The sequence below is a fragment of the Rattus norvegicus genome, chromosome 5, assembly GCF_036323735.1.
Source record: "Rattus norvegicus strain BN/NHsdMcwi chromosome 5, GRCr8, whole genome shotgun sequence".
Classification (NCBI taxonomy): Eukaryota; Metazoa; Chordata; class Mammalia; order Rodentia; family Muridae; genus Rattus; species Rattus norvegicus.
In genome coordinates this window covers 161,450,778-161,476,047 of record NC_086023.1, presented here as the reverse complement: position 1 = coordinate 161,476,047, position 25,270 = coordinate 161,450,778, and the positions used below count along the sequence as shown (strand labels likewise).

The window sequence follows — 25,270 nt, the reverse complement described above, 5'->3', positions numbered from 1 at the left end:
TTTTTCTTGTTTGTTTTGCTTTTGTTCTTGTTTGTTTCGTTTTGCTTTTTTGGGACAGAGTCTCTGCATAGAACAGGCTTCCATGGAACTCACTGTAAACTCCCAGGAATCCTCCTGCCTCTGCCTCCCAAGAGCTGGGATTAAAAGCTGCACCACCAAGACTGGCAAGAAGTCTAAATATATGTAGTCCATACCAAACTCCTGATAATCCTCCTGCCTTATCCCCACTACTATCACCCCATATGTTTGATTATAATGGTCATCCACCACATCTGGCTTGGAATGGTACGATTTCAACAATTCTTTCCCGTTCTTGACATCTGTCTTGGACAGATGTGGCCACTCTGTGAGTTCACACACACAAGGTAATGCACCTTGGATGTACAATGAAGAGCTACTCTCCAGAGTAAACTTTGTTTGGGAATGACAGGAGTGCTTGGGACGTTCATGTTTGGCCAACATGAATGTATACAAGGAGATGAGGGGATACATTTAAATGGAAGCGAAATGCAAGTTATCCACTTGGGGGAAGGTTCACTGCATGGACTTGTGGAAGGAATTAATACTAATTCTTTGGTGACCGCAGCTCTGATCAGGCACACTCCTGAAAGTCCCTTCTTTGAAACAGGGTGGCTATGAGCACAGTGCTCTATCCTCACATCCTCTGTCCATTTTAGGAGAGTTTGACATAATGAATCCATATGAATATAGGTAACTTCCACCAAGGCACACACAAGTCCTTCCCAGACAGTGAAGGGGGCTCCCAGCTAGCTAGAGCCTCTAGACCTCCCCAAACCATGTCTACCAACCTATTGGGTTGCAATCCCTCTTAAGAACTCTGTTCCCTTTGAGTCTAATACTAGGATTACAGCAACATGAAACACTGTATTTAAAGTTCTAGCATATTAAAATTACTGTATCGTTTTGGGACTTGATCACGTCAATGAAAGATCTTCCTACACGATTAAGTGCTTCCGTTTCCTATAAGAAAAACCACTTCTTTCTACTACTACTGACAAGGTGTCAAATAGCCCAGGCTGGCCTTGAACTCCTGAACTCCTATAGCTAAAGATGGTCTTGATCGTCTGACACCTTTTGATCTCTACCTCCCAAGTGCTGGGATTGCAGGCATGTGCCACCACATTAGGATTGTGCGGTGCTGGGGATCGAACCTAGGGATTTATGCACACAATTGACTGCATCTCTGGGCCGAGAGCAGATTTTTCTTTTCTCTTAAGATTTGTTTCTTTTATTTTACTCGTATAAGTGTTTTACCAGAATGCATGTGCACCGTGTTTATGCAATACCCAGTGGCCAGAAGAGGGCATCAGATCTCCCAGAAACTAGAGGTAAGGAGCTGCCATGTGAGTTCTGTGAACTGAATCTAGGTCCCTTGAAAGAATAGCAAGTATTCCTAATCACAGAGCCATCTCTCCAGCTCTCCCATTCACCCCCATATAGATTTTAGATGCTCTTGTGATCCAAGGATGGAAAATAACAAGGGGCCTGTGGGCAAATGTGGCTCTAAGTAAAAGATTACTAGTGAGTCTCCCAGCTGAGGCCTGAGGGTTATGGGCTGGGGATCTGAATGAAGTATGAGCCCTAGTTTTAGCATCAACTGAGGATATCAATCCACACCTAGATGATGGGGCCCTTCTAGGAGCCAATGTACTGATGCACATTTAGGGATTAGTATACTGGGAGCTCAATAAGTCTACCTCTTTCTTCATCCCTTCTCCATGCCTCAGTTTGCCCTCTGCTTCTGATAATGGGAGGAAGGCAGAGACACAGGTACAAGAAGGGACTGGACTCTGACATGGGATCCACCATTAGATCCCTGCTCAGCCCCAAGGCAGAGCACAAAGTTAGTGCTCTTTAGTGATCTTAAGAAAACTTTACAAGCCGTGGGGTTTGAGTGCCATCTACTGGTAGGCCAACCCAAACATCCATCATAAGTTAACATTAGAAGGAAATAGTGTGTGTGTGTGTGTGTGTGTGTGTGTGTGTGTATGTATGTATGTTTATGTCATTGAGTGACACACAGTTGCCTGTGCCTTGAATCTTAGCACTCAGAAAGCAAAGGCAGGCTGATATCTTCGCGTTCCAGACCAGGCTGGTCTATACATAAATTCCAGGAAAGACAGCTATAGCAGCGCTCTCTCTCTCTCTCTCTCTCTCTCTCTCTCTCTCTCTCTCTCTCTCTCTCTCTCTCCATTCACTGTTACATAAATGCTATTAGGTGTGTGAATAGTTGCACTATGGTTTACATTTTAAAAATTCTCTTAAAAGTTTTGTTTTGAGACAGGATCTCATTTTGTGCCCCGGCTGGCCTGGAAGTTGCTATGTAGACCAGGATGCCCTTGCCTCTGCCTCCTGAGCACTGGGTTAAGGGGATGTGTCCCCACCCCCACCCCAGTGTATCCTTTTAAAATTATAAAAGAAGTTTACTGATTTTAAATAAATGGGTGTGTGTGCTGACCTAAAATTATAAGGGAAGTTTAGTTCTCTTCATGCAATACATATGAAAATATGTTAAACTTCGTTTTCTTTGTGAAAACAAGTGGGACGTTTTAAAAACTAAAATAGATTTTTAAATACCAATGCACGGGCATTGTTCCAATCTTTAAAAAGTATTCTGGGTACAGTGTGTGAGCTTCAATCCTGAAGGGCTCTGGAAACTGAAACCAGGGGCTAAAGAGTTCTAGGTCAGCCTGGGCCTGAGTGAGACTCTCAAACAAATGAAGAGGTAGAGAGGAGGGTCAGTTCAAATGAGTTCTTAGTGCAGTCAAGCCTGGGCTTCGTTAGCCACAACCAAACAAAATCTTCAGTGGGACCACTGAGCACTGATGTGGCACAGTGGGTAAAGGCACTTGCATTCAAGCCTGGTGAACAGTGTTTGATCCCCAGAACCCATGGGAGGGCAGAAGGGCATACCTGCCATGACACACATGTACACACACACACACACACACACACACACACACACACACACACACAAATAAGTCGAATACTTAAAGAAAACCTTCAGTACTTGGAGAGTTAATTCCCCTTTCCCCCAGTTTGAGGCAACTGTGGGCGTATTATTAACCTTATTTTTATCAGTTTTATCAGCTTTTTTGTCCGTCATTTTTCTTGCAAAGAGCCTCACTATGCAGCCCTGGCTGTCTTAGAACTCACTCTTTAGGCTAGCAGGGCCTCAACATCCGCCTGCCTTGGCTTCCCGAGTACTAGGAATTAAAGGTGTGAACCAAGGGACCCCATGCCATGTAACGTTTTTATTTATTTATTTTTCTTTTTTTCAGAGCTGGGGACCGAACCCAGGGCCTTGTGCTTGCTAGGCAAGCGCTCTACCACTGAGCTAAATCCCCAACCCCCATGTAACATTTTTAAATTGCCTTTCTTACTCAGGTTTGTTCTTATCTTTTCACAGCTTGAAAACAGCCCTTCCTCTGGGCCAGCTGACTGCAAATGCTTCACGAAGGCAGGTACTGACAGGAGCTCGTGATTTCATCACCTCCCTACCCCCACCTCTGTGGCAATCCAACCGGTTAGGTTAGGTGGAGATGGCCCCTTGTCAGGACAGGGAGTTTGTCACTATTCTGTCTCATAGCTGGTAACTGATAGCAGCTACTGCTTTAAGGGACAGTGGAATTCTCTGCAGTCAAGACGCACATTTCACCTTGATGTGGTAACAAACACATGCACACGTGTGATACATGTACATTCAAGAGGCAAGCACTGGGAAGCATAAGTTCCCAGCGAGCCTGAATTGCTTAATTAAACTGACTTGGACTGGAGAGATGCCTCAGTGGACAACGGTACTGGTTACCTTACAAAGGACCCAAGTGTGATTGCCAGCACCTACAATGTAGTTCACAGACAACCATAACTCCAGTTCCAGGGGGTGTGATGTTCAAACCTCTACCAAGCACTAAGCATGCATATGGTACACATACATACATAGGGCAAAACATAAAAAAAATAATAATTAGCAAAAAAACAAAACCAAAAACAAAACCCAGTCTATATTCAAAAACTACAAAAGAAGAGATGATAATAAGAGGGTGAGGGGAGGAAGGAGAGAGGGGAGAGAGGGGAGAGAGGGAGGGAGAGAAGGGGAGAGAGGGAGGGAGAGAAGGGGAGATGACGGATAAAGGACTAGTGATGTAGATCAGTTGAGAAAATGCTTGTGTGTATGCCATACAGGAGGTGGAAGCAGGAGAGTTCTCTACAACACTGAGAATTTGAGACCAGACTCCAACTTGAAAAAATCAATGTCTTCATTGCCAGGTGGTGGTGGTGCAAGCACTCAATCCTAGCCCTGACAAGTAGATCTGCCCGAGTGGGAGGACAGCCAGTTTACACAGGGAGAGACCCAAACAAACAATCCAAACTAAAACAAAGATTAAAAAAAAAAAAAAAAAAAAAAGCAAAGTGAGACTCTCCAAAAAAACGAAACAGAACAAACAGGGGTTTTGGTGGTGGCACATACATGCCTATAATCTGAGCATTGACACTCAGGTGTGGTGGCCCAGCCCTAGGGAAGAAGAGGCAGGTGGATCTCTGTGAGCTGCAGATCAGCCTGGTCTAGGTACCCAGTTCCAGAACAGCCAGCACTGTTTATAGAGACCTTGTCCCATGCCCACCTGCCCACATCCCTCACAAAAAAAGGAGAGAAGAGAGAGAGAGAGAGAGAGAGAGAGAGAGAGAGAGAGAGAGAGAGAGAGACTAGAAAATATTAAACTAGTTTCTAGCTTGTCAGACTTCTAAATCCAGAGATGTTTAACATTTTAGGTATGTGGAACACCTGCTGGACCCTCGCACCCCTGAGGGCAGAGCTCGTTTAAAGGGATAACTCAGGCAAAGGGCTGGAAACAACAATCCAATCTACTCAGGTGGTAGCTAGCCTCTTTTTACAATGACTTGGACTTCCCTCCCTCAGTAGAAAGCCTGCTGCTGCAACAGTGACAGAAAGAATTTAAGGAACTGGTAGGATGGCTCGGCAGATAGAGAAATGAGGGCATTCCCAAACCTAATGACCTGATGATCCTCTGGAACCCATTTGGTAGGGGGGAAAAAAGAGACCAGAGATCTGCCTGCCTCTGCCTTCCTCTGCCTGCCTCTGCCTTCCTAGGGCTGAGTTGGCACACCTGGAGCAGATACATATCTGAAGTAAGATCTTGGAAAACAACAGTACTAGCTTTGCCCTTATTCTATTCAAGATTATCAGAAAAATTGGATAAGCAGTATTCTGAAACCTAATTTACCTAAGCTAAGTTGCCTCAGCCGGCAAAATGGCTCTGGATAAAGGTGCTTGCTGCCCCTCAGAAGGACCTGAGCTGGACTTCTAGAACTGGTATGGTGGAAGGAGAGAGTCAGCTCCCACAAGCTGTCCCCTTGCCTCCACATACAAATTACATATGTCATAAACCAAGTTGACTGCTTGTTCCAACCAGCCTTAATGGCCTCTAGATCTGCTCCTATACCTACACAAAAACTGGTCAGGTGTTGTGCCTCAGGCCTTTAATCCTAATCCCTCCTCTTGGGAGACAGCTGCATAGATCTCTGTGAGTTCCAGGCCATCCTAGCCTTCTTTGTTCAGAGCAGCTGGGGGTGAAGCAAACAAATACCTAAATGAATTCCTCCTGAAGACCTGTGACTTGGATAACTCTCCTCCGCCCTTGTTGGCTCTACTATGACCAGCCTCAAGGTTTTGACACACTAAGCAGGGGCAGATTTTTTTTTTTTTTTGGTTCTTTTTTTCGGAGCTGGGGACCGAACCCAGGGCCTTGCGCTTCCTAGGTAAGCGCTCTACCACTGAGCTAAATCCCCAGCCCCAGCAGGGGCAGATTTTAACGAGCTTAGTGGCCTACCTCAAACATGCCAGTGTCTATGAGCTACGGCATGGATCAAGCATTCGTTTACTCCTTTGGGATCCACTCCAGGCTTTGAATATACTGAATCTATTCATCATCACGCAGCTTTTCTCTGTCGTAAGACCCCACAGTGGCCTTATCTCAGGAGCACCACCCACAGAGCACAGATTGACAAAGTGACCACTGCAATAGCATGAGGGTATAAAGTTTTTAATCCAGGTACGTGGAGTTGCTCATCCACGCAGGAAAAGGCATCCCTGGACCCCAAAAGCACACAACTTTTATTTGTTACAGAGGACAGACTTCAGCAACAGGATTAGCTGGCCTATTCTCATTGGTGGTTCACAGGACAAAGGATCTGGTCAGGTATTGGCTGGCCTGCTCAAGGGACTGTTCTTGGCTCAGTTGGTCACTTTGCTCATCCAGCCCTGCACCTGGCCTTGGAGAATCACTGGGAAAGGGCTAAGTTGGCATGTCCCTTACAGGGTGTGTGTGTGTGTGTGTGTGTGTGTGTGTGTGTGTGTGTGTGTGAGAGAGAGAGAGAGAGAGAGAGAGAGAGAGAGAGAGAGAGAACTGGGTGGTCGGGCAGGGTCAGGATGACATCTTGAGGTTGTTCTCCGAATTTACCACGGGGAAGGGTAGGGGGTCTTTCCAAGAACAGTTGTTATTGCTTGATTAGCATAGTCAGAATCTTGATCACCAAAGCTTTATCATATCACTGGGCATCCTGACGTCAGACGTATCCCTCTCAGAAAGGTCACAAGTTTGTCAAGGGCATCCTGACCACCACATGTATTTCTCAAAACCTTGTTTTTATAACTTCGTTCCTCACATCTATGAAATTTTGAAACTTTATTTCTTCATCTCGAGCCACATCATATATGCCATGCCAGCTGGTATGAAATGTTCGCTCTGTACCGGAAAGCCTTCCCCTAGATGCAGGTCATGTTATTCAGTGAACACTTCCCCAAGATGATAAAACAAGACTCCATGTGACTTAGATTCTGTTTGGTTTGGTTTTGGATGGGGCTCTATGGTCTCACTTTGTAGACCAGGCTGGCCTAGAATTCACAAAAGATCTACTTGGCCCTGCCTCTCTCACTCAGGTGCTGGGATCAAAGGCCTGCATTACCACACCAGGCCTAAGACTTAGTTTTGTTTTGCCCTATTCAAACTGTGTTTTTATTTCTGTTAAACTGAACACGCCATAGCCCAATATTAAATTACAGTCACTCAATAACCTGAGTAATAGGAAGTATGGTCTCCATTCGCCTTAAGAAGGATGAACTTGTGTGGTGGCACAGGCTGGCAGGATGTGCTTGAAGAGGAGGGAGAAGGAAGAGGGTGGGAGATAGCTCTGTGGGGAAAAGTCTTGCTGTCAAGCCTGAGTTCAATCCCTAGAACCCGCATGCTGAAGCAGCCCCTGCAAGTTCCATGTGCACACTAAGGCAGGCACAGTGTGCTCCCCACAGCCACACCCCAATAAATACATAGGTATAAATAAATAAAGGAACAAATAAATGTAATAATTTTTTTCAAAAGATGAAGAGAGGAATTTAGAATCAGACACAGTTCTCGCACACATTTGGAGAGCAATTCAGGAAGCTGGGTTTAGAAAAGGCTCGTTTCCTTCACAAGACAGTTAACCCTGGGAGGAGCTACAGCACCAGAGGATGGTCTCTGATAATCTGACACTGCTGGCTTTATTTCAGGCCATTTAAATCTGCTCTTGGAGGTCCTTAAGTCTAAGGCTATTGGAAATACGATAATAAGTAATTCAACGTACTAGTTAGACTCTATTCTTCACATACAGGAGCTATGGTGCAGGCACATACACACACACAAACACACACACACACACACACACACACACACACCCCTACAGTAATACACACAAGCACACAGAATAAACAAATGCAATTAAAAATATGGTCTGGAGAGATGGCTCAGTGGATAAGAGCACTGACTGCTCTTCCTAGAGGTTCTGAGTTCAAATCCCAGCAACCAGATGGTGGCTCACAACCATCTGTAATGAAATCTGATGCCCTCTTCTGGTGTGTCTGAAGACAGCTACAGTGGACTCATATACATAAATAAATCTTAAAAAAAAAAAAACCCAAAGAAGACCAGGAGTCGTGGCACAAGCCTTTAATCCCAGCACTCAGGAGGCAGAGGCAGGAGGATCACTGTACATTTGAATATAGCCTGGACTTCATACTGAGTTCTAGGACATCCAGGGTTACAAAGAGAAACTCTCTCTCAAAAAAATGTAAGTAAATGAATAAAAGAGTTCAAAGCCAGTCTTCTCTACATAGCAAGTTGGAATCCAGGCTGGGCTGTATCAGATCCCATATCAAAAACTAAAAGCCAAAAACAAAACAAAACAAACAAAAAAAACCACCCAAATATTGGAAAGAATCCTTAAACAAGACATTGTGATACAATCATACAATTGTACAGTGAAACAAGTTTCTGTCTGGCTTTGAACGCATAGAGGCCCCTGCTTTAGCCTCCTGCGTACTGGGGTTAAAGCTGTAAAGCACCATGCTGTATGAACACTTTGCTTATTCACTTACTGTTTTTATGAACCTCTTCTGAGGTGTAAATCTTTCAGTGGCAGTTGTGGGTTTTCTAACTAAAAATCTACTAAGATCAGCAGGGTGTGGGGGTACACACCTTTGATCCCAGCATCGAGGAGGCAGAGGCTGGCAGATCTCTGTGAGTTTGAGGCCAGCCTTAGAGTTTAAGATTTCTTTTTGAGCATAACAGGTTACAAATGGTCAGGATTGCTACCAGAACCTGCTGGGCTCAAGAAAACCCCATGAGATAATAACAACATTGGCCATGTGCCAAGTAAAGTAAACAGCCTGACCGTTCGGGCCCACTGTCAAACCTAGCACAGGTCCCACTCCCATGGCATTCCCAAGACTCATGGGATTTTATCTTTTATTCTTAAGAGACATTAATAAAGCTCAACTCTCATAGCATGCAGAACACTCTAGATAGCTATATGATGATGGTCTATTATCATAGATGTGTTTAGATTTGGGGGTAAATTACATTTTGAAGTGCAATAACCTTCTGGAACTCCCAGAACTACGAGGTTAAGGCGATTTAAGATGGGAAGGGACCTGTGCTGGTGAGATGGCTCAGTGGTTAAGAGCACTGGCTGCTCTTCCAGAGGTCCTGAGTTCAAATCCAAGCAACCACATGGTGGCTCACAACCATCTGTAGTGAGATCTAATGCCTTCTTCTGGTGTGTCTGAAGACAGCTACAGTGTACTTGTATATAATAAATAAATAAATATTTAAAGATGAGAAGGGACCAGGGCTAGAAAGATGGAGGACTCCGTGGTTAAGAGAGCTTGCTGCTCTATAAAGAGCCAGAGTCTGGGTCTTGGCACTCATATTGGGTGATGACTCTTCCAGGGACTCCAATGCCTCTTATGGACTCTGTAGGTATCCTATGCGTGCGAACACACACACACACACACACACACACACACACACACACTAGCAAAATAAACTTTTTTTAAAAAAGACTATTGGAAACATAAAGACTTCTTAAAGGATGAGCATTGTTTACTGAGACAGAGTCCTGCCTTGAGCTTTAAGCAGCACTCCTCTTGCCTGCCCCAACCTCCCTAGTGCTGGGTATAGGAACAAGCAGAGACAGTTTTTTATTTCCTTTAATATGTAACTTCCTGTTTAGCTTTTGAACTCGTCTAATTATCCCTCTGGTGAATGGAAAGGCTTCTGTCTCATCACGATCTGGGTCCACTTGTTTGCATTAAGTGATTTTAACATTTTGACACTTTTGACCAACTTTCCTAAGGTTAGATGCTTTATCTAATCCTTTTGACCTTGAATAGAGAGTCTCAAATTCTCAAAAGAATTATGAGTTGTACTAAGCTAATTAGCCTTATTGCATATGATGGAAATAATGCTAAAATACATACGTAGTGGCCCGCAGCTATAGTCCTAACACTTTTGAGGTAGAAGCAAGGGGATAAGAATTTCAAAGACACTCCCAGTTACACAGATTTCTAGGACAGTCTGGGCTACCTGAGACAATGACATACATTGCCTGGTGTCATTGCTGGAGTATGTGCTCAGCATGCCTGACACCTGGTTCAATCCTCAGGACTAAATAAAACAGACAACAACACTTAGCATCTAATTCCAGCATTCGGGGCACTGTTTCTCCACTCTGGAGGGAAACTTCTTTGTGATCACCTGTCAGATATCCCACATATCAGCTATATACACTATAATTTATAACAGTAGCAAAACTAAAGTTATAAAGTGGCATCAAAGTAGTTCTATAGTTATAGGTCACCAGTACATGTGGAACTGTCTTAAAGGGTTGCAGCATTAGGACTGAGGGGGTGAAAGTGGAGGTAGGGGCATGGATCAGGAATTCAAGGTCATCCTTGGCCAGTTGGCAAGTATGAAGCTGAACTGGGCTACAGAACATGCTCCCATTGGGTAGGTGGGTGAGCAGGGTAATAAAAAGAAAATCGTGAATATGTAGTCGAATCTTGTCAAATTCTGTTCCTGGACTATCTGAGATGACATTTCATTTGTTTTTGTTGATATAATTAAGTATAGAAATGGACTTCTTTTGTTCGTGGTTTTGTTTTGTTTTTCAAGACAAGGTTACTTTGTGTAGCCCTGGCCTGGGATTAAAGGCCGACACCTGACAACCAGAGTGAGATCTCAGGAACTCATGGAATAGTGGAAGGAGCAAGATGTGCTTTGATGCCTATTCTCAGGCAGTGAGTGACAAGCTTACCACTCCTACCTCACAACCGGACATCACATACAGCACACGGAATGCATAGTTTAGGTGGTTATGTTTTGAGACAGACTTTCACTATGTGGGTAGACCTGGAATTCACTATATAAATAAGGCTGACCTTGAATTTACAGATCCACCTGCCTGCTGAGTGCTGGAACTAGAGTGCCCATGGCACCATACCACACTCAAAAATTCAAAAAAGAGAGAAAGAAAGAAAATCTGAAACCTTCATAACTAAATCAGATGTTAAAGATAACTCCCCTGTGGTGTTGCAAACCCCTTGAGCTCATTCAGTCTTTTCTCTAACTCCTCCATTGGGGATCCCCTTGTTCAGTCCAATGGTTAGCTACAATCATTCTCATCTGTATCATTAGGGCTCTGGTAGAGCCTCTCAGGAGACACCCTTATCAGGCTCCTGTCATTAGTATCAGCAATAGTGGCTGGGTTTGGTGGCTGCATATGGGATAGATCCCCAGGTGGGGCACTCTCTGGGTGACCTTTTCTTTAGTCCCTGCTCCACTCTTGGTCCCTATATTTCTTCTCATGAGTATTTTATTCTCCCTTCTAAAACAGAATAAAGCATCCACATTTTGGTCTTCCTTCTTCTTGGGCTTCATATGATCTGTGAATTTTTTTCTTAGGTATTCCCAAATTTTGGGCTAATATCCAGTTATCAGTGAGTGCATTCTATTTGTGTTCTTTTGTGACTGGGTTACCTCACCCAGGATGATATTATCTAGCTCCGTCCATTTGCCTAGGAATTTCATGTAGTCATTGTTTTTAATAACTGAGTTGTACTCCATTGTGTAAATTTTCTCCACATTTTCTATATCCATTCCTCTGTTGAAGGACATCTGGGTTCTTTCCAGCTACTGGCTATTATAAATAAGGCCTCGTTGAACATAGTGGAACATGTGTTCTTGAACTCTAGTCACATATGTAGCAGAGGATGGCATTGTCCAGCATCAATAGTATGAAAAGCCCTCGGTCCTGTGAAGGCTCATTTCCCCATTGTAGGGGAACGCCAAAGTGCTGAGGTAATAGTGGGTGGGTGGGAGTAGGAGCATCCTCATAGAAGAGGGGGAGGGTTGTGGGAGGGGGGGATAACATTTGAAATGTAAATATATAAAATATCCAAGAAAAATAAAATTAAAAAAAAGATAATACCCCTTTGTACTTTCAGGCTTAGAAATTGTAGTACCACGCTTTGGGATAACAGATAAATAAGAACAGCTGTTCTGTTCAAGATGCCAGCCAAAATGTCAGGAAAGCTGTGTGGTGACTCGGGAAGACAAGGAAGCACTTTACAGACCCACCACAACCTACTCTCTACCCAGTAGCAGCTGCTGGTATCCAACAGCAAGTACAAGTCCGCATATAACAATGCCCTGCCTGAAACAAACCAAAGTGCCATGCAGGCGACACTGGCTACATGGTGGTTCTCTGTGAAGACGTGAAGACATGGCTATCTTCATAGAACTGTTTCGCTATGGGATAGTTTTAGCCTTTTGTTGTCGAGGAATGATATTGCAAGGCATGGGGTCTCGCCTTTATTATTTAGGTGTGTAAGTGTTTTGCCTGGGTGCATGTGTGTCTGTGCACTGTGTCTGCAGGAGAATCAGTTTCCTTGAAACTGGAGTTATGGAAGGTTGTAAGCTGCTATGTGAGTGGTAGGAACTGAACCTGGGTCCCCTTGGAAGAGCAGCGAGCGCTCTAAACCACTAAGCCATTTCTCAGCCTCTATTTCTATTTACGGGAAGTTTGTTTGGTTTTGGTTTTTTTCTTTTACCATGTGAGTCCAACTCCAGTAATCAGGCTTGGCATAAAGTGTTTTTACTTGCTGAGCCATCTTCTTGGCTCTGCGCTTGAGACAGGGTCTCATGTAACCCAGGCTAGCCTCTCACTATGCAGCTCAGGCTGTCCTCAGACTCCTACTCCTCTAGTTTTACATCCCAAGTGTTGTTACTACAGGCCTGTGCCTCCGAGTCTGGTGTTGTTTGGTATCAGTTTGGTTTAGTCCAGGCAAACAGACTAAATCCTTGGCTGTGTCTGTTCCTTAAGGCCTAAGGCAGTGCTCACTTACTGGGAAGTCTTAGCATTTCTGTCATGAATTACCAAAAATTTTGAATTTCACAATTGAATTCCTCTGTTTCCCTTTTAATTGCTTTATACAAGGAAAACAACAGGATGGCTGGGTGGAGATTCAAACGTCTAATCAGCTAGTAGCGGTTTACATTGGGAGCTGCAGCTGGGAAGGGGAGGCTTGAGTAGTACGGTAAAGCTTCAGCAGAGCCGGAGAAGACAGTATCTGGGAGCTTGGAGTCACATGCAGCCTGGCTTAAACAGAAAGCTTTCTGTCCCATCTGGTAAGTCGCTCACCTTTATTGAGACACTTCTGCTCCCTTTCCCCCAAATGAGGGTCCTGGTAGTGCCACCTAGAGTCCTGCTCCACTGAGGTTGAAGGGTCAGGTCACTTCCTGAGCCCAGGAGTTCCAGGCTAGCCTGTGCAATATAGCTAGTCTGGAAGGGGTGCTGCTGGACCTCAGCACTGTCTACAGCCAATTTCTGGTGGCCAAATGTGTATGCGCTTGATAGGATCTTAATTCAGAATGTTTTCTTGGTTTTGTGACAAACTTGTTATGAATCCCTGGCTGGCCTGAAACTCACAATGGGTGATTTACACGGACTCTGTATCACATGAATGCCTGGAGCCTGTGAAATCTACAAGAATCCCAGAATTGGAGCTGTGAGCTGTGAGAATTCAATCCCAGCTCTCAGAGCAGCCAGCTCACTTAGACACTGAGCTATCCCTTCACCGCCCCACCCCCCACCTCCAACCCACTTTTTGGAGACAGGATCTCCCTATGTAACCCTGGCCTGGCCTTAAATTCAAAGAGATCAGCCTGCCTCTGCCTTCCAAGCACTGCTGTGGTTAAAAGCATTTACAAACATGCTCAGCCTAGCCGAATCATTTTAATTTCTGCTTTTCACTTATTTTACATTAACTTTTTTGTTTGTTGAGAACAGTCTCGACACAGTCCTGGTTGTCCTAGAACTCAATAGGAAGACCAGGCTGGCCTCAGTGAGACCATCATGCTTTTGCCTTCAGAGTGCTGGGATTAAAGGCGTGTACCCCCACAGCTCACTATTTGCATTAAATTTAAAGCAAGACTTTGGTGACCTGTAAACTTGGAAAATGAAGGCAGGAAGAATATGGGTTAGAGGCCAGCACAAAGTACACAGGGAGACCCTATCTGAAAGAAAAAAGAATGGTGGGGATATGTTGTGGAATGCTCTCCTGGTGCCCAAGAGCCATTAGCCTCTTCATCAGAACAGCTGTGGTTACTTGATCTCGTCTGCTGACCTTCTATTATGGGAGGGGCATTAGACCCTCATCTGAGGCGCACCCATGCCAGCTGTATGCAATTCTGTTCTAACTGTTCCAGATTTCAGGAGGCTGAGTATATTGGAGGGAAGGCTAGCTAATGGAAGGATCCATCTTGGCAGCTATGGGGATGTGATGTTGGGGTTCTGGGATGGAACTGTGTGTTGGTCCTATTTGGGGCTCCTGTATGTAACCTCACCCATGATCCTGTATAAAAAACTGATAAATACATTAGTTGGTCAAGTTGGACTTGGGTGAGAAGCTCCCATGTCACCATTGGTCGTTTACGTGGGGTGACAACTTATTAGTTCCTATCTACCCAGGGATTGTTCATAGGTCTGGGTTGCTCCACCACTGAGCCACATCCCCAGCCTACTTTCCTTATTTATTTCCTAATGTGAATGCACCACTCACAGATGCCAGAAGAGGGCCCTGCATCCATTGCAACTGGGGTTACAAAGGACTGAGCTATCTGTGTAAGTGTTGGGCATCAATCCTGGGTTCCTCTGCAGCAGCAACCATGCTTCATCCTAGCCTAAGGACTAGTGTGATGAAGTTGGGCAGCATTTGCTTCATGTTTGGTAGATTCCTGGGGACAAAATGACGTCGCCTTATTATACTTATTTTCAAGAAGGAAACACTAGAAAGGAAGGGGGTAATGACTTCGCAAGTTTGTCCAATGAAGCTGTTTAGGGCTGGGGAGCTGGAGCTATAGAGTTGAAAGTTCAACAAGGACAGAAACCAGGTCATTGGGAGACTTACAACTTGGAACTCTGAACTTTATTTTCTGAGGTGTCTCACTCTGTAGCTCCACATGGGAGTCACTATGGTTGGTGCCTGAGCTAATATCAAACTCAGGGACATCCCCCTGCCTCAGCCTCATGAGTTAGTATCACATGTAAGCAGCAGCAATAAAAATGTACACTTTTTGGTAAAACCTACAGAAAACTCCCAGATGTGATATTGCACACCTTTGATCCCAGCCCTTGGGTGGCAGAGGCAGGAGGATGTCTGAGTCTGAGGCCAGCCTGGTCTACATAAAGAATTCCAGACCATGGCTACATTAGGAGAGACCCTGTCTAAAAAGTAAATAAATGAATAAATAAAATAAAAACTTACAAAAAACCTGGGCAAACATTCTTTTTAAAGATTTATTTATTTTATATATGTGAGTACACTGCCGCTGTCTTCAGATGCACCAGAAGAGGTCATCAGAACACATTACAGATGGTCATGAGCCACCACGTGTTTGCTGGGAATTGAACTCAGGACCTCTGGAAGAGCAGTCAATTCTCTTAACCATTGAGCAACCTCTCCAGACCATGAGGCAAACATTTTTAAAGTTCTCTTTTTGGAGCTGAGAATGCAAAACTCCACAAGTTGTTTTAAACTACATATTTTTCTGAATTGCAGGGTGGTGGTGGTGGTGGTGGTGGTGGTGGTGGTGGTGGTGATGATGATGATGATGATGATGATGATGATGATTACTGAGATGGGGTCTCTCTGTTGAGTTCAAGGCCATCCTGGACTACAAAGAGAAACTCTGTGTGTGTGTGGGGGGGTGAGGGTGGGGACTTTCTGGCTGAAAACCAGGCATGTTAGTCCATACCTTTAAGCTTAGCACTCGTGAAGGCAAGCAGATCTCTGAGTTCAAAGCTAGCCTGGTCTATCTACAAGTCTACAGAGTGAATTTCCATTCTGACTACATAGTAATAAGACCCAGCCTAATAAGTAAATACATGCATACAAACATACATAAGGCTGAGAAACATGCATAACATTATATATAGATTACACACAGGTATAATGCCCATGCACATAAAAATAAGTGACTAAATACCTTAACTTAGATGGGTGTGGGGGCCAGTGCATTAAATCCCAGCACTTGAGAGGAAGAGGCAGGTGGATCTTTGAGTTTGAGTCTAGCCTACAGAATGACTTCCAGGACAGCCAGGATTATACAAAGAAACACAAAACAAAATCCCACGTTAATTAAAACAACCAAATCTCTTGATATTGGCGTCTTGTAGTTCTGTGTTCTGGGTTTGAGAACACTGCTCCCCTGGCTTCTCCTTCTCCATCATTGCTAATGAACCACAAGAAGCCTGAGCAAGGCACCAATAGTCTCCATGCTCAGTGTGCCTGAAACTGGGTGTGGATTCAAATATTTTGCTACTGCTTAGCACAAATGAGGAAGCCTTTTGGTTCTGCAAGAAAAATTAGAAGCTCCATATCAGATAAATTGAACAAAATATTTAATTTGTGTACACTTCTATTTTCATGACTGGTTGAAGAGACAGCAAATTAGAGTAAAGTTAGGATATCTTGTTGAAGTTTCATGTAGCCCAGGCTGAGGTCCAGTTTGCAAAGTAGTTGAGGCTGGCCTTGATCTCTTGATTCTCCTATTTTCCTTTTGAGACAGGGTCTCTCTGTAGCTCTAGCTGTCGTGGAACTTGCTATGGAGACCATGTTGGCCTCAGCCTCAGAGAGCCACATACCTCTGCCTCTTGGGATTAAACATGTACAGCACCATACCTGCCTTTAATTTATTTTATATGTATATGAGAGTTTGCCTTCATATATGCAGTGTACCATGTGTGCATCTGAGAAGGTCAGAAGAGTGCGTCAGATTTCCTGCAACTGGAGTTACAGGCAGTCGTGAGCTGACATGGGAGGACTGAGAATCAAATCCAGGTCCTCCACAAGAGCAGCAAGTGCTCTTAGTTGCTGAACCATCACTCCAGCTTTAGAGCCTCCTGTCTTTCAAGTGCTGGGAATACAAGCCTGTGCCACTCCTCCCAGCAACATGGGCTCTTGAGTGGTGCGAAAAATTACCCCAGAGAGTTTAAGTAAGCTTCCAGTATCCTCAGGACTCACTTCCCACTGGGAATGGGTGCGAATGAAGTGGCCTGTGACCAATGATGCTTGAAAGAATATAGCTACTGCAACCAGCAGTGAGCCCTTTGACTTGGTGCTCAGTAGAACCTGGAGTGGAAGGAGCAGTGACTGTGGCCCTGTGACGGGTGAGAAGGGTTCTCTAAGCATTCATGGAAATAGATGTTCTGTTTCTAGATGCTTCTCCAGGATCTTTACCCCTGAAGAACCACCAAGATGAACAGCAAGCCCCTACCCACGCTCCAGGAGCTGGCAGGGCAGAACCTTCTGAGGAATGAGGCCTTGGCGATCATTGCTTTGGAGAGCTTACCCAAATTACTCTTACCTCAACTGTTCAAGCAAGCCTACGATGGTAATCACGTTAAGGTCCTGAGGACATTAGTGTCTTCCTGGCCTTTCCCCCGCCTCCCGCTTGGAGCTCTAAAGAAGAGAACACCCTACTTGGAGGCTCAATTACAAGTTGTCTTAGAGGAGATTGATAAGCTGCTTATCCGGGAGGTTCACCCCAGGTGAGGAAGACTTAGGTAAACTCAGAGGGTAGCCCAGAAAATCTAGAGCAGAAATGAGGAGAGTTGAGTGTGGAAGGGTGCAAGGACGGGGCGGAGGACTCTGATGCCATCAGCTTGGAGAACCACAGAGGCCACTGCTGTGCCATCTTGGAAAGGGGTGTGGAGTGTTCAGGACTCAGGCTGGATATAGCAGAGGCTGAAAAAGTGATGACACACGGAGTGGAAGTCCAGCTTTAGAGCTAGAATAAAGATACACTTTAGATATTGTCCCCTTGCCTTGCTGCTGAGACTCTGTTGTTGTTGTTTTATTGTTTTTCCTGTTCTATTCACAGAGAGTTCAAACTACAAGTGCTGGATTTACGCTCTGTGGGACAACACTATTTGGATGTGTGGCCTGGGTCCATGGATGACTGGTTACCCAAGACCACTCAAGTAGATCCTTGCTGTTCTAAGATAGTAATGACATATCCCTTGAAGGTAGCAGTGGACTTGCATCTCAAGGGTAGAGGCCAGAGTAGGCTGTTCTCCTACCTGGTTCAGTGGGCTGAGAGGAGGAAAGGGTTGCTACAGCTGTACTGTAATGAGCTTCAGGTTTGGGCACCATCCCATCAAAACTACAGGAGGCTCTCACAGATGGTGAACCTGGAGTATGTAAAAACACTGGGCCTGCATTCCTCCTGCAGTCCAGCCTTCCTGCTTAACTTGGCTCCTCACCTGGGCCGAATGACGAACCTGCGTAAACTTGCTCTCTCCAACATCCGCGAGGAGAACTTTATCTCCCCAGAGAAGAGGAGGCGTATCGTCACCAGGTTCACCTTGCAGATCCTTAAGCTGGAAAGCCTCCAGAAGCTGCATCTGGAAGCTGTCTGTTTCCTTGAGGGACACATGGACCAGCTGCTTGGGTAAAGACATGCTCTGCTGAGCTAAGCAAAACATTGTTCCTTTACATTAATGGGTACTTGGGTTCCTGCAGCCACTGGAGATTGGCAGTCCTGAGGCTTCAGAATATCAGGGTGTCATTTTCATGTCTGCTTTGGCCTGCAGAGAAGTCTTACATAATCACTAATGGAAATGTGCAGGCCTAACCTCAGGCTGGTGGTCTTCAAAGAGGTGAATGCTGAGAAGCCCATTAGAAGTCAATGAGATCTAGTGACCGTTTTCTGGTTTCTTCCTTAGCTACTGTGTCTCAACTAAGAGGGGAAGAGACAAGTGAAGAGGGCATTGTTACAACTAACTGTATTAGGTCTCCATCTGTGCTCTATTCAGCAGGCATGTGAATCGACACATCAGCCTGCCTACAATTTCTCAAATAGGAAACACTGGAATTTTTTTCTTTAAATGTAATGGTGCTTTTTATTGAATGTTATCCTATAGAAATAGATGAAAAATTCCAAGAGTCCATAACAGGCATTTCCCTCAGAGCCAACCTGAAGTATGAATCATTTTGCCTCTCTCTCTCTTTTTTATCTTTATTAACTTGAGTATTTCTTATTTACATTTCGATTGTTATTCCCCTTCCCGGTTTCTGGGCCAACATCCCCCCAGCTCCTCCCCCTCCCCTTCTATATGGGTGTTCCCCTCCCCATCCTCCCCCCATTACCACTCTTCCCACAACAATCACGTTCACTGGGGGTTCAGTCTTGGCAGGACCAAGGGCTTCCCCTTCCACTGGTGCTCTAACTAGGCTATTCATTGCTACCTATGAGGTTGGAGCCCAGGGTCAGTCCATGTATAGTCTTTGGGTAGTGGCTTAGTCCCTGGAAGCTCTGGTTGCTTGGCATTGTTGTTCATATGGGGTCTCGAGCCCCTTCAAGCTCTTTCAGTCCTTTCTCTGATTCCTTCAATGGGGGTGCCGTTCTCAGTTCAGTGGTTTGCTGCTGGCATCCGCCTATGTGTTTACTGTATTCTGGGTGTGTCTCTCAGGTTCCTGTCGGCCTGCACTTCTTTGCTTTATCCATCTTATCTAATTGGGTGGCTGTATATGTATGGGCCACATGTGGGGCAGGTTCTGAATGGGTGTTCCTTCTGCCTCTCTTGATTCTGACTAGCCTACATATTTTTTTCTCATAACTCTATGATTAAATAATTCAATCAAAAACTGTACATCTAAATAGGGCAGGCTTATTCATGTTGGTCAGATCTAAAGTCTTTGAGCACACATTAAAGTTTGCCCTTTTTGAAGAAATAGGGAAAGTTTGCTATACAGATGTTTTGATACTTTATGTGTGTGAGTCTGAGTTTGCCTGTGGAGATCAGAAGAAGGCATCATCGATTTGATCCCCCAGTACTATTTTAGGTGAGTCACCTTGTGGGTACTGGGAATTGAACCCATATCCTTTCCAAGAACAGCAAATGTTCTTAATGTCTCTAGTTAGGTTTTAGCACCTAAGTTTGTTTTATTTTGTTTTGTTTGTTTTTATGAAATAGAGTTTCTCTATATAGCCCTAGTTGTTGTATAGACCAGGCTGCCCTCAATTTCACAGACATCCACTTACCTTTGCCCCCATTCCCAGTGCTGGGATGAACATCACTATATTCTAAGCTATTTATTTTGTATGTTTTGGAGAAGTGGGAAGGGAGAGCTATAGCTCTTGTGGAGGTCAGAGGACAACTTGTGTGAGACAGTTCTCTTCCTTCTATCATGTGGATCCCAGGGATGAAACACAGACTGTCAGCCCCCTTTCCGGACAGGAACTATTATCTGCTAAGCAATTTCACCCTGGAATGAGCTCTGTTGTTTGTTTTTTGTTGTGTGCGTGCGTGCGTGCGTGTGTGTTTTGGTTTCTTTGTGTAGCTCTGGATGTCCTGGAAATCATTCTGTAGACCTCCATAGATGTCCTGGCCTCTTAACTAGGAGCTCTGCTTGGCTCTGCCTCCTGAATGCTGGGATCAAAGTTGTGCATCACCACCAACCCAGCAGGAATGGGCTGATTTTAAAAGTGATGTCTTCCTATGTGACCCGGAGTAGCCTTGATCACCTTCTTTCTCTTGTCTCTGCTTCCTGGTCTCAATGTTACAGTTGTGTGTTGTAATATTCAGGTTTTGTTCTTCTTCAAGATAGGGTCTCACCTTGTTGCTCTGGCTATTTTGCAACTTACTGTGTAGACTAGGCTGGCCTCAAACTCACAGGTATCCACTTGCCTCTATCAAGTGCTGGGATCAAAGATGCACACTACTATGCCCAGTAACCACACCCGGTTTTGATGGATGTTAGTTGGATAGGGGATGGGTAGTTGGGAATGGGTAGCAGTGAGGTTAGGGAGGTACAAAGGCATGAAGCATAGGAGAAAAACAGGATGTGCTGAGGGTGGGTTGATCAGTGGGTGCTACAAGGCTTTTGGCAGATCTTAGTTGGGTTAGTCCTTTCTGTGTGCTCTGTTCCTCTAGCCATCACTTGTGTCTTGCTTGACAATGAGGGAAGTATGTGCAGTTAAGGATGGCGACAGGCCTTACTACAGATTTTAGTATGTAGACTTTCATGTTAGCATCATGGGTACTGATCTGTCACACATCTAGAAAGATTTTAGCTCACATGGTCCTTTTATATCATTCTCCGTCATCCTCCTGCACTAGTCATCAACTCCAACAACTGTGTTCTTCTTTTTCTCAATAGGTCTGTGAAGACCTCCTTGGATGACCTGGCAGTGACTCACTGTAATCTTTCAGTATCAGAATGGAGCCATCTTCCTGAGTTCCCATGTGTCAGTCAGTTGCGACAACTGAATTTGGGAAATGTCAGATTGGCTGGTTTAAGTCCCGAACCTCTCCGAGTTCTGTTAGTAAAAGCTGGACCCACCCTGGTGGCTTTGGACTTGGAAGACTGTCACCTTGAGGATAGCCAGCTCTATGCCATCCTGCCTGCCCTGAGCAGGTGCTCCCATCTCACCAAGTTCAGCTTCTATGGGAACCAGATCTCCATGCCTGCCATGAAGGACCTACTATACCACACTACCAGCTTGATCTACCTAAGGCTGGAGCTTTACCCTGTCCCTCAGGATAGCTATGACTACCATGGTATCCCCCACCTGCAAAGGATGCAACAACATTGTGATGAGCTTATGAAACTACTGAAAACCATTAGGGAGCCAGGGAGGGTCTTCTTTGGTACTGACCGCTGTGATCAGTGCTGCAATCGATACATCTATGGCAAAACCATTATGTGTAACTGTCGGAGACCTTACTAGTTCTATGCAAATATCAAAAACCTTCGTGGGCACTGGAAGATGAAAGGCACGTCACAGTTGTCTAGTAAAGGGACACACAACATATGGTTTGATTTCTTGTTAACTTGTTGCCCAGGTATCATGAGAGTGGATTTGGGCAGGATGGATTTATAAGGGCATTACACCAGTGTGGTGATTGTAAAGTCATATTTAGAACTGGGAAATGGGGGTTGGAGAGATGGCTCAGTGGTTAAGAGCACTGACTGCTCTTCCAGAGGTCCTGAGTTCAAATTCAAGCAACCACATGGTGGCTCACAACCATCTGTAATGGGATCTGATGCCCTCTTCTGGTGTGTCTGAAGACAGCGACAGTGTACTTATATATAGTAAATAAATATTATTTAAAAAAAAAGAACTGGGAAATGTGTGTCTTTCCTATCTGTATAATTAGCATGGTTTATATTTGTAAAGCTAAGAAAGTTCTGTCAACACCCACTTGAAATAAAATAAACTGAAGTTGCTCTCATAGTCTCTCCCGTGTCTTTTGGGGTTCCGCTACATTTCAACTGTGTGACTGGTTGTGTCAGATACGTGAACCCAAGGTTGTCATCTAAAGATCGCAGTAAGCTCTGATGGGAGTGTATTGAAGATGCAACCCAAGATACTCAGGACACTGGAGGAATTAACATAGGAGGAAAGGTACCTGGGTTTAAGCCACCGTTCTATGGGGCTGTATTTCAGGGGGCATCCAAACTTTTGAAACCATTTTAACAAATTTTTGAAAGATTTATTTTGGAGTAGCAGTGTCTTGCCTGCATGTTTGTATGTAACGTCATGCATGGGCCTGGTCCCTGTGGTGGCTGGAAGAGGGAATCGGATCCCATGGAACTGGAATTATATGGAGTTGTGAGCTGTCCTATGGGGCTGGGAACCATACCTAAGTCCTCTGCCAAAGCAGCAAGTGCTCTTGACTGCTGAATCGTTTCTCTAGTCTCATAAAATTTTAAGATTCATTTTGTATGTGTGTGTGTTGGGGGGGGGGGGTGTTGTGTGTCTGAAGGTAGAGCTCTGTGAGTTCTAGGCCAGCAAGGGCTACAGAAGGAGACTCATATATGAAATCTGTATATGTGACATGAGCACAGATATTAAGAGAGGCCAGAAAAAGGGGGATGTGGAAGGATGCTGGGTGGGATGGGGTATGCATATGAGCGTCAGTGCCCTTGAAGTCCAGATGATAATGTACCTTGAAACTAGAGCTGGACTTAAAAGGCAGTTGACCCCACAGACAGTGGGAGACCAGCACTGAGCATTGGTTTGGTTTGCCCCACCTCGGTATTTTTCCCTAACAACATTCCTGTATTGTTTTGCCCTACATAGCATCGTTGAGCTCAACCATTGAAAGACACTCACTTGCCCAAGAACTGCTCACGAGGTTCCTGTGGCAGCTTGCTGTTTCGGCAGCCTCACCTCAGGCAGGTCGGTGAGCCTGGCGGCTTCTTCAGGATTGAATTATAGCTGCCAATTCATAACTGATCTTTGCATGCCAAAAGGACTGGACTTTAGCTGCTGGTTCGTGCCACAGTCTGCCTGCCTAGAGGACTGGTCTGCAGCTGCTGAGTCGTAGTTGGTGTTGGTTATGGGACTGCCATGAAGATTGAGTTCGCACTTAAAAGAACTATTGCTGGATAGGTCCACTTGCCCCACATCCTAAGAACTTTTCTCTTCCACTATTTCTGGGTGATAGGTTAGAGGAGAGGGTAGAAGCCTTATTAAAAGTAGGTTGCAAAAAAGTTATGCCTATACCTAGGTATGAAGATCCATCTTTAATCTGGGCCACATCTTCTGGCAGTTCAAATAAAGGGTGTTGAAAGGGGAGGCTTCCTCTTTCCCTGCTTGTTCTTTCTAGCAAGTCCTTTCCTTCACTGGCGTTAGAAGTACTTCTTTGGGATTCCAGCATATACTAAAGAGCACCTGAGACATCTAGCCTCATGCACTGACTCTTGGAATTTTAGTTGATAGACAGTCATTGTTGGATTAGCTGGACCACAGCCTGTAAGCCAGTCTAATAAATCCACCCACTTTCTTGCCACATGACACTGATCATCCTAAAACTCCCTTATGTAGACTAGGCTATGTAGATCTAACTCACAGATCCATCTGCCTCTGCCTCCCCAACTAAGGATTAAAGGGATGCACCATCATGCCTACATAAACTCCTTTTTAAAAAAATTCTATTTAATTATCCTCCATGGTAGTGAGTTTCTAAACGGATTTTTCATATGTCCCTGTGATCCTGCTGCCTCAGCCTTCAGAGTTGCTGGGATTATAGGCTTTTGCCAACAGCCCTTGTCTTTCCTTGGTCTAATGTTGGTTTCATATCCTTGACTTGGTTAAATATTTGTTTTGAGACATAGTCTCAATCTCTAGTTCTGGCTGATCTTGAACTCCTGACTCTCCTGCCTCTACCTCCTATGTACTTGGATTGTGAGCATGTGTCACTATGTTTGGTTTGCTACAGCTTAACTCAGATGTTTTGGAGGTTGATCAAACAAAACAAAATAAAACAAAACAAACAAAACAAAATAAAAACAGCTGAACCTTCTACCATGAGCTAGTGCTGGCACCTGTGGGGCCACGTGGCACTGGTTTGCTTTTGACCTGCTCTAGCGCTGGCATCCATAGGGTCACATGGCACTGCGGGTATCCTTATCTCAGCGGCTCCACTCTGCCCCCAAGAACTCTCTGACCCAGGCGGTCCACGGGCTGTTCCAGCATGGCACCTTACCACTCTGTTCCCTGGAGTTAGTTCCCGCACCCATGGGACCATATGGAACTAACCATAATTTATTTCTGGTTAGTATCTCTCCTGGTGGCTCTCTGCTAGCCTCAAACTCTCTGGTTCCAACTACCCAGTAAAATCAGGCCTCTAGAAGTCCAGCGTAGCTTGGCCTATCGCAGCTCCCTACTACCAACACCCAACTACCCAGTGAAATCAGGACTCAATAAACTGTAATTTGTCAATCAGATTTATTATATGTTAAATTATCAATTCACAATAAATCCACACAATAAACTCACAATCAATTGATAAAGATATAAACTGCCCTAGATAAGATAAATTGACCTATAGAAATCCATCCCCTTAAGAAATATTCATAACATCCTGTATCTATGCAGGGAAGCATGGTGAGGATCATTTACATCTGCCTCCATGTTGCTTCTCTGCCTCTCCATTTCCTTCTAAAACCTCTGTTCTCTCCTCCCTTCTTGTCCAATGACAGGCCTTGTTTTATCTTGTGTCTGCCTTCACTTGAATAATGACATCAACCTACACAGAGTTCCTAATGTTTTATAGAAATCAGCACTTACCTACAATGCTGGGACTACTACTGTATATTTCTATTTATTTTACTTTGTGGATGCCTGTACTTTATATAGCATACCCTCAGTTGCAGACTCCTGGAGGTAAATGGTAAACTTTGGGGGTCAGTACTCCCCTTCCATTGTGTGGGTCTCATTCATAGATCAAACTCAGATTGGTAAGCTTGGCTATAGTATAGGTACCCTTGGCATGTTAAGCAATCTTGGCTATATATATATATATAATTTATTTATTTTATGTATGTGAGTACAATAGGAGA

General features: G+C 44.6%; 1 protein-coding gene across 1 annotated transcript; it reads left to right on the top strand.

Annotated features, from left to right (window-relative positions):
• Window positions 1-17,173: 17,173 nt before the first annotated feature.
• On the top strand, window positions 17,174-21,650 carry Pramef20 (PRAME family member 20). The gene is made up of 3 exons (XM_001077012.1): window positions 17,174-17,466; window positions 17,799-18,368; window positions 21,080-21,650. The coding sequence occupies exons 1-3, from the start codon at window positions 17,174-17,176 to the stop codon at window positions 21,648-21,650; spliced, it is 1,434 nt and encodes a 477-aa protein (XP_001077012.1).
• The last annotated feature ends 3,620 nt before the right edge of the window (window positions 21,651-25,270 follow it).

Coding starts and splice junctions, on each gene's coding strand:
- Pramef20 (XM_001077012.1), top strand. CDS start 17,174: ATGAACAGCAAGCCCCTACCCACGCTCCAGGAGCTGGCAGGGCAGAAC. Junction 17,467..17,798: donor ATCCGGGAGGTTCACCCCAG/GTGAGGAAGACT, acceptor TTCTATTCACAG/AGAGTTCAAACTACAAGTGC. Junction 18,369..21,079: donor CACATGGACCAGCTGCTTGG/GTAAAGACATGC, acceptor TTTTCTCAATAG/GTCTGTGAAGACCTCCTTGG.